Source organism: Typopeltis vanoorti, chromosome 2 (genome assembly GCF_054136105.1).
Source record: "Typopeltis vanoorti isolate ZY-2024b chromosome 2, IOZ_Tvanoo_1.0, whole genome shotgun sequence".
NCBI classification, from domain to species: Eukaryota; Metazoa; Arthropoda; class Arachnida; order Uropygi; family Thelyphonidae; genus Typopeltis; species Typopeltis vanoorti.
In genome coordinates this window covers 62,814,543-62,830,455 of record NC_143550.1, presented here as the reverse complement: position 1 = coordinate 62,830,455, position 15,913 = coordinate 62,814,543, and the positions used below count along the sequence as shown (strand labels likewise).

The 15,913-nt window shown below is 37.0% G+C and overlaps 1 protein-coding gene across 1 annotated transcript in view; it reads left to right on the top strand.

Annotated features, from left to right (window-relative positions):
* The window catches only part of LOC150109090 (phospholipase D1-like), a 558,765-nt gene that overhangs the window by 459,947 nt on the left and 82,905 nt on the right, over nt 1–15,913 (top strand). Inside the window, exon 18 of the mRNA XM_090405612.1 lies at nt 13,767–13,930. Coding sequence (XP_090261738.1) covers nt 13,767–13,930 — 164 coding nt within the window. The remainder of the gene's footprint in view (nt 1–13,766; nt 13,931–15,913) is intronic.

Below are 15,913 nucleotides of genomic sequence, written 5' to 3'. Positions count from 1 at the left end.
TTTGAAAGAGAAGGATGGTGAGAAAGACACCGAAAAAATGTTAAAAAATCAGGAAAAAAGAAATGAGCGATTTGACAACTGTAACGGATGTTAAAAGGGACGAAAGTGAGGCGGAAAGAAACGAAATTGAGAGAACCAATGAAAGTAGAAATGGCGTGATGCAGAAATCGCAAGTAAAAAAAATCGAAAGAATCAATAATAGCAAAAAAAGAATGACTGATGGCAAAAGTTGGACGCATGTTGGAACGAAAGTACTGAACCAAAGAAAGATGAATGACAGTAAAAGTGAGAAGAATAATAGCGAAAGTTGGACGCATGTTAGTCCGAAAGTACGGAAACAAAGAAAGATATGTGAGAGTGAAAGTGAGAAGAATGATAGTGAAAGTTGGACGTATGTTGGACCGAAAGTACAGAAACAAAGAAGGATGAATGAGAGGGAAAGTGAGAAGAGGGGGTCGAGAGTTAGAAAGTTAGAAAGATTTAATGATAGAGAGAATGTGTCGCGAGGTTCGGAAGGTGAATTGGATTGGATGAAGCAAGAAATGAAATGGATGCGGAATGAAATTAAGAGAATTCAGGTCAAAACTATTAAAATAAATCATGGTGGCATGAAAGAGTTAACAAAAGATGAGCGAGTGACGTCGTTGTATGGCGACTCCATTATTAAAGGTGTGCTAGAGGATAAAATGCACAAGGTATGTTTTCCAGGCGGTAAAATTAGTAGAGTGATTGAGGCATTGAATATGAGGCAGGAACAAGCAAAAGAGTTAATTGTATTAATTGGTACAAATAATTTGAGAGAGAACAAAGAGCATGTCAAAATGAATGTCAGGAGACTGCTTGGAAAGATAAAGGAGAATAGTGTGACAGGAAGGGTAGTCAGTGTGTTGCCTAGGTATGATTGTGGTGAAATGAGGCGGAGAGCAAGGATTATGAATGATATTCTGGCTGAAATGTGTGAGGAGATGGGAGTACAGTTTGTTAATGTGTGGAATGAGTTTGAGGGACGAAGTGAGCTGTATAGGAGCGATGGACTACATTTGAGTGGTTATGATGTGAGTCGCTTGGAGAGACTGCTGCTGGAAAGTGGAGAAGTGAATAGAGAGAATGAATCGGATCGAGAGGGGAGTGATGTGGAAGAGCAGGAGAGTAAGACAGGAGAGATTGAAGAAGTGGAAATGAATGGGGAAGTGAGTGGTATGAGTACAGAAAATGAGAGAATGGGTGTGCAAGAGGAGCAGGGAAACGGGGAGGCTCAGGGTAGACAGGGATACACAGCGTGAGAAAGGTGGATGCTCCAAGAGGAGGTGAGAGCATGTGTAGGCAGGAAAGTAATGGGATGATTAGGGATCAAAAGATAACAGATGGAATTGCAAAGGGTTCTAAAATGAAGAAGCAGAAAGGGAAATGGCCCCAGTCCAGCATGGAGAGATCACATCGAGTGAGTGGTATCAGTGGAACTAGCTGTAGATCCAGAAATGAGTTGTTGTGTTTGTATACCAATGCTAGAAGTATAAGAAACAAGGCGGATGAAATGGTTGCACTAATTGCGTCTGTGCACCCAGAGATTGTCGGAATAAGTGAGACATGGTTAGATGAGGATGACATCCTGACAGGAATAGAGATGGAAAGGTATGATGTGTTTCGTGAGGATAGAAGGGGTAAAAAGGGAGGGGGAGTGCTATTGATGATAGAGAAAGAGTTATGTCCATACAAGGTAGAGATGCAAGAGGGAAATGGGGCCAGTGGTTTTGAGGCAGTATGGTGTGAGATAGAGGTGAATAGAATCAAATACTTGGTGGGATGTTGTTATAGACCTGGTGATAGTGAAATGTATAGTCAAATAAGCCAAGCAAATAAGAAAAGGGTGATCATTATGGGTGATTTTAATTATGGCAATATAGACTGGAATGAAGAGATAGCAACTGGAAGTAAAGAAAATGAGTTTCTTGAGTTTTTGAGGGATAACTACCTCAGACAGTATGTAACAGAGGGCACAAGAGGATTAAGGGTCTTGGATTTGGTCATCTCATCGGAGGATGTAATTATCAATGAGGTATCAAATCATCCACCAATTGGTGAAAGTGACCATGAGGTGATTACTTGGGTGGTTGCCAGCAGTGCAAGGACCCCTGTGAAAAAAGGGTATATGTGGAACTACAAGGGGGGTGATTATGAAGAGCTCAGGAGACAGCTTGCAAGGGTAGCATGGAATGAGGAGTTAGCTGGAAAAGAGATCAATGCAGCTTGGGGGATTTTCAAAAAATATTTAGTAGATGCAATGTCTAAATGTATACCATGGGTGAGAAGGTTAAATAAGGTAGGTGTGAGATGGATGAATAAAGAGATTAAGCATGCAATACAGAGAAAAAGGGCATTGTGGAGGCAGCATAAGAGAAGTGGAAGTAACCAATTTCATGAGGTCTACAAAGACCAGGCAAGGAGGGTGACTTGGTTGGTGAGAGTAGCTAAAGAGAGGTATGAACAGCAGTTAGCTAATGAAGCTAAAAAGAATCCTAGGGAGTTCTTTCGATATGTAGCCAGCAAAAGAAAGAATGATTATGGAAGGATGACATTGATTGGAGGAAATGGTATAAAGACAGCTGTTGCAGAATGTGTGGTGGAGATACTTAATGAGCAGTTCATAAAGATCTTTCAATCTTGTGAATGTGACTTCATGGAGATATTAAGAGCAGTTGATGATAGGGAGGAGAGACTGACTGTAAGTGAGCAAGAGGTGTTTGGGGAGTTGAGTGAACTAGATGTAAATAAGGCTGTGGGACTTGATAATATATCACCACATATTCTGAAGGAATGTGCCAGAGAGTTGACACCTGCCTTGACATATTTTTTTAATACGAGTCTTGCACTCAGTCAAGTCCCTAAAGAGTGGAAGGAGGGCAAGATTGTGCCACTTCATAAAGGAGGTGATCGAACTCAAGCATCAAACTATAGGCCTATCTGTGTGTCAGGTGTTGTGGTTAAGTTGTTGGAGAAGCTTGTGAGAACTAGGATCCAGAGTTGGGTTGACAACAATGGTATAATCTTTGATGGACAGCATGGATTTGCTAAAGGGAGGTCGTGTTTTAGTAATCTACTTACTTATTACAATAAGGTGACTGCTACCTTGGACAGAGGAGAAGGATACACAGTAATATACTTGGATTTCGCAAAAGCTTTTGATAGAGTACCTCATGATAAGTTGACAGTCAAACTAGAGCAGATGGAGTTGGATATTAGATTAGTGCATTGGATTGGAGACTGGCTATCTGATAGGTATCAACAAGTTGTGTATGGGGGTGCAATATCCAGGAAAAGGAAAGTCACTAGTGGAGTGCCTCAGGGATCTGTTTTAGGGCCATTACTATTTAACTTGTATATTAATGATATTGGCGAAGATTTGGATGGAGATATTCAGTTGTTTGCAGATGATGCAAAGTTGGGACGAACCATAAAGAGTAGTGAAGATTTTGTGGCCTTGCAAGAAGACTTGAATAAATTGAGTGATTGGGCAAGCAAATGGGGATGTGAGTTCAATGTTGCAAAATGTAAGGTTTTAAAATTTGGAAAACAAAGATGGGATGCAGAATTTATGCTTGGTGAGAATATATTGTTGGAAGTAGAGGAAATAAGAGATCTGGGAGTGATAGTGGATAAAGATCTAAAATTTAGGGGACACATCGCCAAAATTGTGAAGACAATACAAAGACTTCTGGGAATGATGAGGAGGACACTGACGTGTAGAAGTAGGGAGATTCTTGTTCCATTGTATAAGGCTTTGATTAGGCCACACATGGACTATTGTGCCCAGATTTGGTCACCTGGTTTTCAGAAGGATGAAGAGATGTTGGAAAGGGTCCAAAGGCGACTGACTAAGGTAGTTTCTGACTTCTGGAATGTCAAGTATGAGGAAAGATTGAAAAGATGTAATTTGCAGAGTCTAGTGGAGAGAAGGAAGAGGGGAGATATGATAGAGACCTACAAGTTGGTAAGGAGTTGTTATAGGATCAATGGTGGAGAAGTTCTACAGAGAATAGTGGGAATCAGGGGAGAACCAGAGGGCATCCCTGGAAACTGTATAAAGAGGGTGTGAGTAGGGGAGTGAGAGGCAGGTTTTTTTCGTGCAGAGTTGTGAGTGATTGGAATGCCTTGCCTGAGAGTGTGGTGTCTGCAAGGAGTTTGAATGTGTTTAAGACGTGGTATGATGAGATGTGTGTGAGATAAAAGGACCTCCTAGATGAGTCTTTGACTCCATGAGGTCTTGTTTAATAATAATAATAATAATAATATAAGACTAAAATCATTATTACAGGCAAAATCCCTATCAATATAGAGCATATAGACATCAGCAGGAAATAAAACAAGTGAAAAGCTTTAAATATTTAGGAAGCCTAATAACAGAAGATGGCAGAACGAGAGAAGACATAAGATCAAGAATAAACAATGCAAAAGCCCAATTCTCTAAGATGAAAAGCATTTTAACAGGAAAACTCAACCTACAATTGAAAAAAAAATGAGTCAAGACATTGATATGGAGCATTGCACTGTATGGATGTGAAACCTGGATTCTAGGCAAAGAAGATGTAAGAAGATTGGAGGCTTTTGAAATGTGGTGCTGGCGCTGCATGAACAAAATAAAATGGGCAGAAAAAAAATCAAACCAACAAGTCCTGAGAGAGATTAATGAAACAAGAACTCTAATTAAATCGATCAAAATTAGAAGGGATAGGTGGTTTGGACATATACTTCGACATGATGGACTTGTGAAAAGAATAACTGAAGGCAAAACAGAGGGGAAAAGAAGAAGAGGCAGACCAAGGAAAAGCTTTCTTGACCAAGTCAACGACAGCACGGGTTTGAGGAGTTACCAGGAGGTTAAGAAGAAAGCCAATGACAGAGCAGAATGGAGAAAATTGCTGCTGAGCTACCAGTCCCAAGATTGATGCAACTGATGAATGAACACATTATTCTGGTCATGAATGGTTATGGCCATGATCCATGATCATAGATGGTGTAGGGATTTAGTTACATGAATTAGTTATTTGTTTGGAAAGATATGTTATTAAATCCTATTATAGACATTATTATTATTGTTGATGTGTGGAAGAGAGAAAAAAAATGGCCTAATAACACTCAAATGCAAACACTATTTTAGCATACAAGAAACCAACTAACATCCAAAATACATGCTTCCAAACAAGATTCACATGATTACCTTTCTGTGCTATAATAGTTATCACTGTTTCTTGCTGTTGTTTGAGTATCTTTATACTCTCCGGGACTCTATTAAATATTACTTGCAATTGATTGCAGCAATTCCTTTGGTCATCTTAAGCATTTGTATTGTTATACTCTCATTGCTGATCGCCTTTCCATTCTTTCCATTCTTCTCTGTTATGTTCATTAATTTAATTTTTAGATATGATATTGTTTCTGATATAATATTTAAATCTGTTGTTATAGGATACATTCTTCCATTATCGTGCTTCTTATTATATCAGTTATATTAGTTTCTACATTTAAAATCTGACCAAAATACTGTTTCCATCTTTTGACAGGATCATGCTTCTCATTTAACTCCTTTTTATCCCTTATGGCTGATTAGAGATAGAATACAAAATTTCATTAATGACAGTAGTCAACTTTCCAAAGATTAGCATGAGTTTGTTACCGCTTATAAAAGGCAACAAATGATGTATCATATAGAGTCAATGCACCTTGAGTGAGTGGCTTAGATTTTACAAAAGTTTGATAGAATACTATGTTACAGGCTGCTATTGAAATTGAGGGTGATTAGAGGTGGATATAAATTATTTAGTAACTGGGATACAAGAATACTCACTGGATAAAAACCATCAAGTTTTTAGAAAGTTTTTTACATTGGATATATATTGTGTTAAAGATACCAAGCAAAAACCAAGCTCCACCTTTACCACGAGTTGCCTAGTGTTGCACTACATGCAGCCGCAAACTTGACTTACTTGTCTGTTTGCTTATTTGGAAAAAAGGATTAAAAAAAAAACTAGCTTATAAAATTGCTTGGTATCTTTAACACCATCAAGTTTTGTTTGAGGAAATGATATTTCAAAAGAGAAGGTTGAGTGACAAGTGTTACACTACTTGTCATTCACCCTTCTGTTCTGGAGCCATTATTGTTTTAATTTTATATTGTCAGTATATTTAGGATATGAGAGGAGGTATCTAATTTTGTGTAGACCATGTCTAATTTTGGAAGAAGAAGAATAGCAAAGAGCTCTGATATGATGCTGTTACAAGAGTAGTTGAATAGGATGTTGGACATGTAAATTGGGATATCAATCTGTTTAAGGGTGCTAAGCACAGTATAAGTCATGTTCTTTGGCCTCAGGAGATGGAATGAAATAGGAATGTATTGTATTATATTATAGTGATGGAACGTCTCCATTTGCTGAAGCATATGTAACAGGTGATGAAGCTGAATGGTATCAATAGATAGGGAGTTCACTTTTAGTGAAACACGTTGCAAAAGTTGCAAAGGTTACTTAGAAAATTGCTGCTGCAATGTAGAGGACACTGACAAATAGTACTAAAGAGGTGATAGTGCCAATGTAAATGACAATGATCAGTACATATTGAATTTTTGTTCACAGATTGGGTTATTTGAGAGATAATGAAGTACAAGTAAAGAGTAAGAATTAAGCTGGAAAGAGGAACATAAATTGTTATAGAAGAAATACTGCATAGGATAATAGGCAGTGGAGAAATAAAATGTCAGTGTCCTAGAAGATGTATAAGAATCATGAGAGTAATGAAAGGGGGGGGGGCGTTTTTTTTAAATCAAGAGTGGCAAGTGGATGGCGATACACAAACCTCTGAAGGTCTTCAAGAGAAGATGATCATTATCTGTACAGAACAATGGAAATCAGAGTCAGGATTGGGGAAATGGGTTGTCAGACTGAAGAGAGAGGTGTGGTATATCAACTAGAATAGAGAACGTTGGTGATTGTTATGTTTATACACAAATATAAGGTGCATTCGAAACAAGAGAGCTGAGTTTGTTGCATTGATTGAGATGGTATTCCCACAAATAATTGGAATAAGTGAAACTTGGTTGTCTGAGGAGGATGTGATGTCGAGAATAGAATTAGAAGGATATATAATTTTCCAGAAGGAGGGGGGGGGAGAATGTTGTTAATGATTTCAGAGGAATTGTGTCTGCAAAGTATGGAAGTTGATAGTGCATTCACAGATTTTGAATCTATGTGGTGTGAAGTTGAAATAAACAGGTTAATATATCTGTTATGGGCCAGGGAATGCAGAGAATACCAATTGTGAAATGTTTAGACAAATTATTTGGGCATGTAAAAAGATGGTGATCCTGATGGGAGACTTTAATTACAGGAATACAGACTGAAGGAGGATATAGTGTATGGGAACAAGGAGAGCAAGTTTGTGGAATTTCTGAGAGATAAGTATCCTAAGAAGCATGTGATTGAAGCAACTAGAGGCTTGAATGTTTTCGATTGGGTGATATCTTCACAAGATGTAGTTGTTAATGAAGTGTTGACACTGCTGCCTGTTGGTGAGAGTGATCATGAGTTACATTTTTGGGAAGTGATGAAACAAGAAAAGGTCAATGTCAAAAGTGGATATATGTGGAAGTATAAAGCAGGTGATTATACAAAGCTCTGTAGTCAGTTAGGCAATACGTTAGGTAGATGAGCTGAGTGGAAAAGATGTTGACAATGCATGGAAACTCACAAGGCAGTATCTGACAAAAGCAAGGTATGACTGAATACCAAGGGTTAAGCGAGTAAATAGAGTAGGAGTGAAACGGATGAACATTGAAATTAAGCAAGCTGTGCCGGAAAAGAAAATGTTATGGAGGAGGTACAAGGCAGTTGGTGGTGATTGGACCCATGAGGAGTATAAAGTGCAGGCCAGAAAGCTGACGAGCATGGTAAAGAAAGAAAGAAATGGTGCAGTATGAGAGGAGATTGGCTGGTCAGGCCAAGGTTAACTCAAGGGAATTTTTCTGCTATATATGGCAAGCAAGAGGAAGAATAATTATAGCAGATTAATATTGATGGATAGTCATGGCAGCAGACTAATGTAAAGGATATAGTGGAATTATTGAATTAGCACTTTATCAGTGTACATCATAATATCATACTGATGTAAATGATGCCTTGCAATATATAGATGAGAGGCAAGTATTATGAGAATTGGAAGTGAAAGAAACAGAGGTGTAGCAGATATTGGTTGGGTTAGATGTGAATAAGGCTGTGGAAATGGATGACATATCACCACATATTCTTAAGGAATGTGCACCACAGTTGGTATGCTCCTGACCTGGTTATTTAATGAAAGTCTTGCAGTGGGTAGGTTCCTAAGGAGAGGAAAGAAGACAAAATAGTACCACTCTATACGCATGGTTCTAAGACAGAAGTCTCCAATTATAGGCCAGTCTGTATAACTACGGTTGTGGTCAAGGCGTTGGAGAGTTTAGTATGGAATAGAATACAGGATTGGGTTGATGGACATAGCATTCTTTATGATGGTCAGCATGGAAATTGTAAAGGGTAGGTCTTGTTTTATGTACTGCTATGTACTTGCATTTTGTGATAAGGTGACAAGTGTGTTAGATAAGGGAGCTATGTTCTCCCCAGGACCTTTTGAATGGGCAAACCGCCCAGCTGGTTTTACTGACCACCCAGCTAATGTTGTGAATTGATATGGCTAAATAATGAGCAAGAATGGAAAAATAATTTTTGTATGCCCGACTAATGTTTCATTCCACCTGGCTGGTAAAAATTTCTGTGGAGAACACTGAGGGAGAATCATATACAGTGATATTCTTACACTTTGCAAAAGTTATAGATCACCACATGAAGGAGCGATGACAAGGGGTGATCCCTGGAAGTTACGAAAGGAGGCTGTGCGCAAGAAGGTGAGGAGTGGTCTTTGCATGGAGGGTGGTTGAACCTTGGAATGCATTGCCTGAGAGAGTGGTTGGAACAGGAATGGTCAATGGGTTCAAGGAGTGGTATGATAAACTTTGTGTTTCCTAAAAATGACCTCCCACGATGAGCCTTTTGACTCCATGGAGGCCTGGATGATAATAATAATAAGTTGGTGTACAAGCTGCAGAGGATGGGAATAGATAGTATATTGGTTAGCTGGATCAGAGATTGGCTCTCTGAACAATACCAGCAGGTTGTGTATGATGGAGTAGTGTCTCAAAAAAGGAGGGTAATAACCAGTGGTGTACCCTAAGGTTCTGTTCTTGGACCTCTACTGTTTAACTTTTTTTTTAAAAGATATACCATGTGGACTGACTAGGGATCCTCAGTTATTTGCTGATGATGCAAAGTTAGGAAGAATTATAAGTAGCATTACTGCTGTTAATTCCTTTCAGGAAGATTTGAATTCAAATCTTCCTGAAATAGACTTTTTACTTGAATAAAAGTGTGGGGTTGTAGTTTTAATATCAATAGGTGCAATGTGTTGCATTTTGGAGTGCAGAAATATAAGGCTGTGTACTATATCGATGGTACCTTACTGCAGGAAGTGGATGAAATTAGAGATTTGGGAGTGATGGTTGACAGTAGACTGAAATTTAGAGGGCATATTGCTAGTTTTGCAAAGGCTGCACATCATAGTGCTGCTATGATAAGAAGTACTCTAACATGTAAAGATAAGGAAATAGTTGTGGCAATGTATAAGGCACTGGTCAGACCACACTTGGACTATTGTGCTCAGATCTGGTCACCTAATTTTCAACGCAATAACATTGGAGAGGGTCAAGAGATGAGTGACTATGACAATATTAGGACTTTGGAATGCTGGCTATGGAGAGAGGTTGAAGAAATGTAGATAGGAGGAAGAGAAGTGATATGATAGAGACATTTAAGTTAGTGAGAGGATTTTATCAGATTAATCCAGAGGGGATTATAAAACGAGATGGTGAGAGGGGAAGAACCAGAGGTCATTCCTGGAAGTTGTAAAGTGTGGTGAGGAGGGGGTGTGAGGAGCAGATTTTTTACATGGCGAATTGTCAGTAAATGGAATGCATTACCAGAATGTGTTGTTAATTCAAGGAGTGTTAAGGATTTTAAGATTCTATATGATAAATATGTTGTCATTTGAATGAACCTCCCACGATAAGTCTGCTGACTCCATGGAGTTGTACTAATAAAATAATAACAATGATCTGGTGAACAGTAATAATAACACAAAAGTTAGAAAAACAATAAATTCATCTGTTAAGGAGAATTACAAAAGTGAACAGAGGGATAAAAAAAGAGATGTATAAGCACATATAACAATATGTGCTTATACATATTGTTATATTATACATTAGAATTCCAACACAATGCAATAAAAACCAAGGCTTAATTCTGCACCAAGTTTGGTCAGCTTTGATAAAAATATACCTCAGTCAGACCTCGAACATTATGATCGTGAACAACAGAACGTGGCATCATCCAGCATTGTTTAAACTTAGCACTGCTTTGAATCTGCATTCTGATTTTTAATTTTATAAACAGTCAGGCGGCTACAACTGTATAGTATGAACTATTAATTTCTCTTTTTTGTTGTTTAACTTTCAGTTATACCTTTTACCCCTGAAGATGTAAGTCAAACGACTTATGAAACTTGTCGGGTTTTATTTCTTTATTATGCTTTTAGCTTAATATATTAAAAAAAATGTGGTCCAATTATTATTATTATTATTTGACACCTCCAGGGAGTCCAAAGACTCATCGAGGGAGAGTTTGCCAACAGCATCGAACAATTGGTCCCCTTCCAACTACTAACTGCACTCAAGCTTGCTTAGCTTTTTGTGTGAGCCATTAATAGCAGAGGCTCTACCAGTCAACCAACCTTTTACCGGAATATGCCTTATGAACTTCTAAACCACAGAAACCTCCACTTACAATTAAATGCTCACGTAACTTTTGGTATAAAGTTACGCAACTAGAGAAATTATGTATTAAACATCTGAATTTCATCAACCGTCTTATATTCTTAATACGATGCAGAGATAACGAAATCATACCTAAGTTCATCCAAATGAAGTGTGCATTCCATACAAATAAAGCTTACAGAATTTATCGAAGAATGGAACTAGCGATTCTGAGAGAAAGAATTTCAGCCACTAGATCAGAATTAGCACAAATTAGCCGAGATACATTTTCTCTACATGATGAGTTAGCCATATCTCTTCCGTCCGACCTGTGGAACAACATAGATATCATCACATATAACAAAGCTGCAGCAATTTCTGATTGGAAGAAGCATACTTTAATCAAAAAATTTAACTTACTTCTTCATGAAAAACAAAAACAAAGAAAACACCTAGATTATTCCAAAGTAGTTATTAACCTTTCTTCAAGAGTCCTATCAAGAACCGAAAAAAATCTACTCATGAAAGGTTTCAACTTTGCCTTAACGCCACGTTTCCTACCAAAAATTGACATAATCGCTCAAATAGATAAACGAATAAGAAATTTACCTGGTGATACATCAGATCTCATCCGCATACAGAGCACAGCTTTACTATTGCAAAGCAAATTACCTCAAAGGAACCTTCCTTACACGGAATACACATCCCTCAAAGAAATAAAATCAGATAAAAATATCGTTATAATCAAAGCAGATAAAGGGAATCTAACAGTAGTTTTGAACTCTGAAGATTATAACAATAAAATGAAAACTCTTCTTGAAGATTTTAATACCTATAGACCTTTAGACAGAGATCCCACATGGCGTGCTCACAATAAAAACCAATGATGTAATTAAAAAGATGCCTAATTGGACTGAAGAACTTAAAAGAACTCTACAGTCAAAACACCCATTAGTTCCAAGAATTTATGTTGTACCAAAAATACATAAGATAGGTATTCCCTTAAGACCGATGGTGGATGGAAGAGCTGGCCTCTAATTTAGCAAAACATCTCACTAACATGATTTTACTTCACACAGGAAAAACATCTTCTTTCATCAAGAACAGTACACATTTTATTGAGAAGGTAAAAGATATTTACATTGGACCTTCAGACATCTTAGCAAGTTTGGGCATTATCAGCCTATTTACAAATGTCCCAAGAAACGAAACTGTGAATCTCCTCGAAGACCTCTTTCCTCCGGACATTGCAGATCTTTATAAACATTGTATAAATAATAAGTTTTTCGTGTATCAAGGCAAATTTTGGGAACAAAAAGGATTGGGCTTTTCCCTATGGGCTCTTCCCTCTCTCCGGCTTTAGCTAATCTATTTATGGAACATTTTGAAAATAATGCTTTAATCAATTATCATAAAAAACCAAAAATTTGGCTATGCTATGTAGATGACATTTTCATCCTTTGGCCAGGAACAACAGATGAACTCATTGCTTTCAAAAATTACTTCAATAATTTACATAAGAATATAAAATTTACTTTAGAACAAGAAGAACTCAGAAAACTTCCTTTTCTTGACATCCTGTTAGAAGTTAATGAAAAAGATAATAAACTTTCTTTCTCAATATATAGAAAACCCACCAACACAGGAAGATTTCTTAATCGGTCATGCACCACCACCCTTCGCAAAAAATAGGTCTAATAAAAACCCTGAGGGACAGAGCTTATAATATTTCCAGCACAAAAAACAGAGAAATGAAGAATTGGAATATTTAACACAGATCCTCAAAAAAAAATGGTTATGAACCCAAGACCATCAAAAAAATCCTCCACACACCTCCTACAAGCATCACACAGAAACGAGATTTCAAAAACGCCATCACGCTTCTATATATCAAGAATGATACAGACAAAATTTTTTTTTTTTTTTAAATTACTAAACAAACATAACATCAAAGTAGCCTTTCTGCCACTGGAAAAAATTTCAAGATTTCTATATCTCCCAAAACTTCCACATCATCCTTTTAAAAAAACCAGGTGGTTATAAAATTTATTGTTCTTGCGGCATCTGCTACGTAGGACAGACAGGAAGATTTTGGGAAATATGCATGAACGAACACCAAAAGGATGTACAAAACAGAAGAGAACACAAATCAGGTCTAGCTTTCCATACCACTTCCACTGGCCACAATGTACTCTGGCAGAAAACAAACATGTCTTATATAGAAAAAAACTGTTACGTAAGGAAATTTAAAGAAGCTGCAAACATGCTTAGAATTCCAACACAATGCAATAAAAACCAAGGCTTAATTCTACACCAAGTTTGGTCAGCTTTGATAAAAAAAATATACCTCAGTCAGACCTCGGACATTATGATCGTGAACAACAGAAAGTGGCATCATCCAGCATTGTTTAAACTTAGCATTGCTTTGAATTTGCATTCTGATTTTAATTTTATAAACAGTCAGGCAGCTACAACTGTATAGTATGAACTATTAATTTCTATTTTTTGTTGTTGTTTTAACTTTCAGTTACCTTTATCCCCTGAAAATGTAAGTCAAACGACTTACGAAACTTGTCGGGTTTTATTTCTTTATTGTGCTTTTAGCTTAATATATTAAAAAAAAAAAAAAAAAAAAAAAGTGGTCCAATTACCGGAATATGCCTTATGAACTTCTAAACCACAGAAACCTCCACTTACAATATAACAATATATTATTTATTTTATAAATAATTAGTAGCATAATTTTATATCACAAGTTTTTTTTTTTTCATATTTTTAATCAATTACTGAGGAAGACTATGTAAAAAAGTAAAACTTTTTTTCATTGATTAATGTGCTTTTATAAAATGTTTATATGTTATTTTAACATTATTAAAAGAGAAAAACAAGTCTTCAGAGTATATGTTGTGATGCCACTTCTACCAGCATTTGCAGGAGAACTTGGAACTACAACTGGAATGGCAATGCAAGCAATAAGTCATTGGAATTATGCATCTATATGTCGTGGACCTAATTCACTGTTACATCATCTCTCTCGACAAAGTGAGTTATAAATAGTTGAGATTTTATATTTATGAATGATCTTATTATTATTGCTTTTCCTCCACAGAATCACAAAATAGAGAAAGAGAGAAATTTTGTTCATTAGTATTAGGAGTTTATCCTCCAACAGTTTATTTTACCATTGTAAGCTGACTCACATATCCTATGTTTTCATCCTGATTCAGATCATAATATTACACTATCTACCAATAATTGCTCAGACACCCCTGTTATTTGAAGTTATAGAGCATTCCAAGTTTATTAATAACATAAAAACCAGTGTACAGATAGTAAAAAGCAGTATTTCATCGTAGCAGTTGAATACAGGTGGTATGGCAACACAACGTGAACTCAGTAACGTCAAGAGAAGTGTCATCATGGGCTGTCACGTTGGTGCATGTCTATTTGTGCCATTGCCACTCAACTGGAGCTTCCAAAATCAACGGTTGGTGATGTGATCAACAAATGGAGATGTCCTTGGCATCACTAGTGCAGGAAAACACCCAGGGCAGCTACTAAAAATGACTGACAGGGACAGGAGGGTGCTAAATCGGGTAGCACGCAAAAACCAGCTACATTCAGAACAGACCATTAGTGATGAGTTGCAGAGTACCAGTAACACCATGGTGAGCACTAATACTGTATGAAAAAACTCCATTTGCTGGGTTTCCACAGAAGAGCATACAAGCTGAACATCACAACAACGAACAAGGCAGCTTGTCTTACCTGGTGCGAAGTGCATGTAAACTGGACAATTGACCATTGAAAATGGTACTCTGGAGCGATGAATCAAGGTTAACCTTTTTCCACTCTGATGGCAGGGTGTGGATGTGGAGGCAACCTGGTGAACACTTGATACCACAGTGTGTTGTATCCATGGTAAAGTTTGGTAGTGGAGGGGTAATGGTGTTGGGTGCATTCAGCTGGTTTGGAGTGGGACTATTAAAATGTTCTGTATTTCTATTACCCTGCTTTGTCTTTATTTGTTCTTTACTGAAATCTTTGCAAATTGTCAACTGCCTTAACTGTTGACTGCCACCTTTATTTATTTCTACTATATCTTTTGTTTTCATGCTCTATAGTCTAACAAATTTATTTGTTTTATGACTGTGCCAGTTAGATTATGTGTATTTGAGTATGAGATTATAAGATTTTAACCTAAAGACAAAGCAGATATTGTTAGCATTCTCTGCTTATGTTAAATTTTTCCTTTAATTAATCATGGTTTAATTATTGATCACTTAAACTTTATATTATGCAGGTTCAAAAATTTTTAGGATAGTAAATTGACAGAATCAGTCCAACTTGTTATTCACAAACCATTTAATTAAATCAAAAGACATTATTTACACAGTTTGATTAACATTAATATACACACACACTTCCATTACAATTCTTTGTTATTTTCAATTCTTCCTAATTCAAACTTAGTTCTAATTTTCTTCCTTTAAAGCTAATTCACAATCTAGAATATCCTACCAGTCAGATATACACAAACTGACAATAAAGCATACCTTGAGTAAACTTAATTCAATGTCAGTTTACATTATCTTATTGTACCCATAAACAGACACACTTGATATACATTCTTGTTTGGAATTATCACATACATAAATGCTTACAATTCTCATTCAGCACTGCCTTTTATGTGAATATCTTTTGTTCACATGAAAGTGCTCCTTTTTGACCTTTTATCCCCTTCTGCTGCCCTGTTCTTGATTTCCTGGCAAATTTCTTCCATGCCCTTTAGGACCCTTAACATGGCAGAAATGTTAAGGCAAGACATCCCAACAATTGACACTATATTTCCCATGGCAGCTGACCCAGGTAAGTGAAGATCAAGAATCCTAAGATTTGTGATGCTCCTATATCGATTACCGACAATGGACTTCATGTGGTGGTGGTAGACCCAGGTAGAATATTCAGAAACCTAAGACTTGCAACACTCCTCTTTCAATTACCAACAACAGACCTCATGTGGCA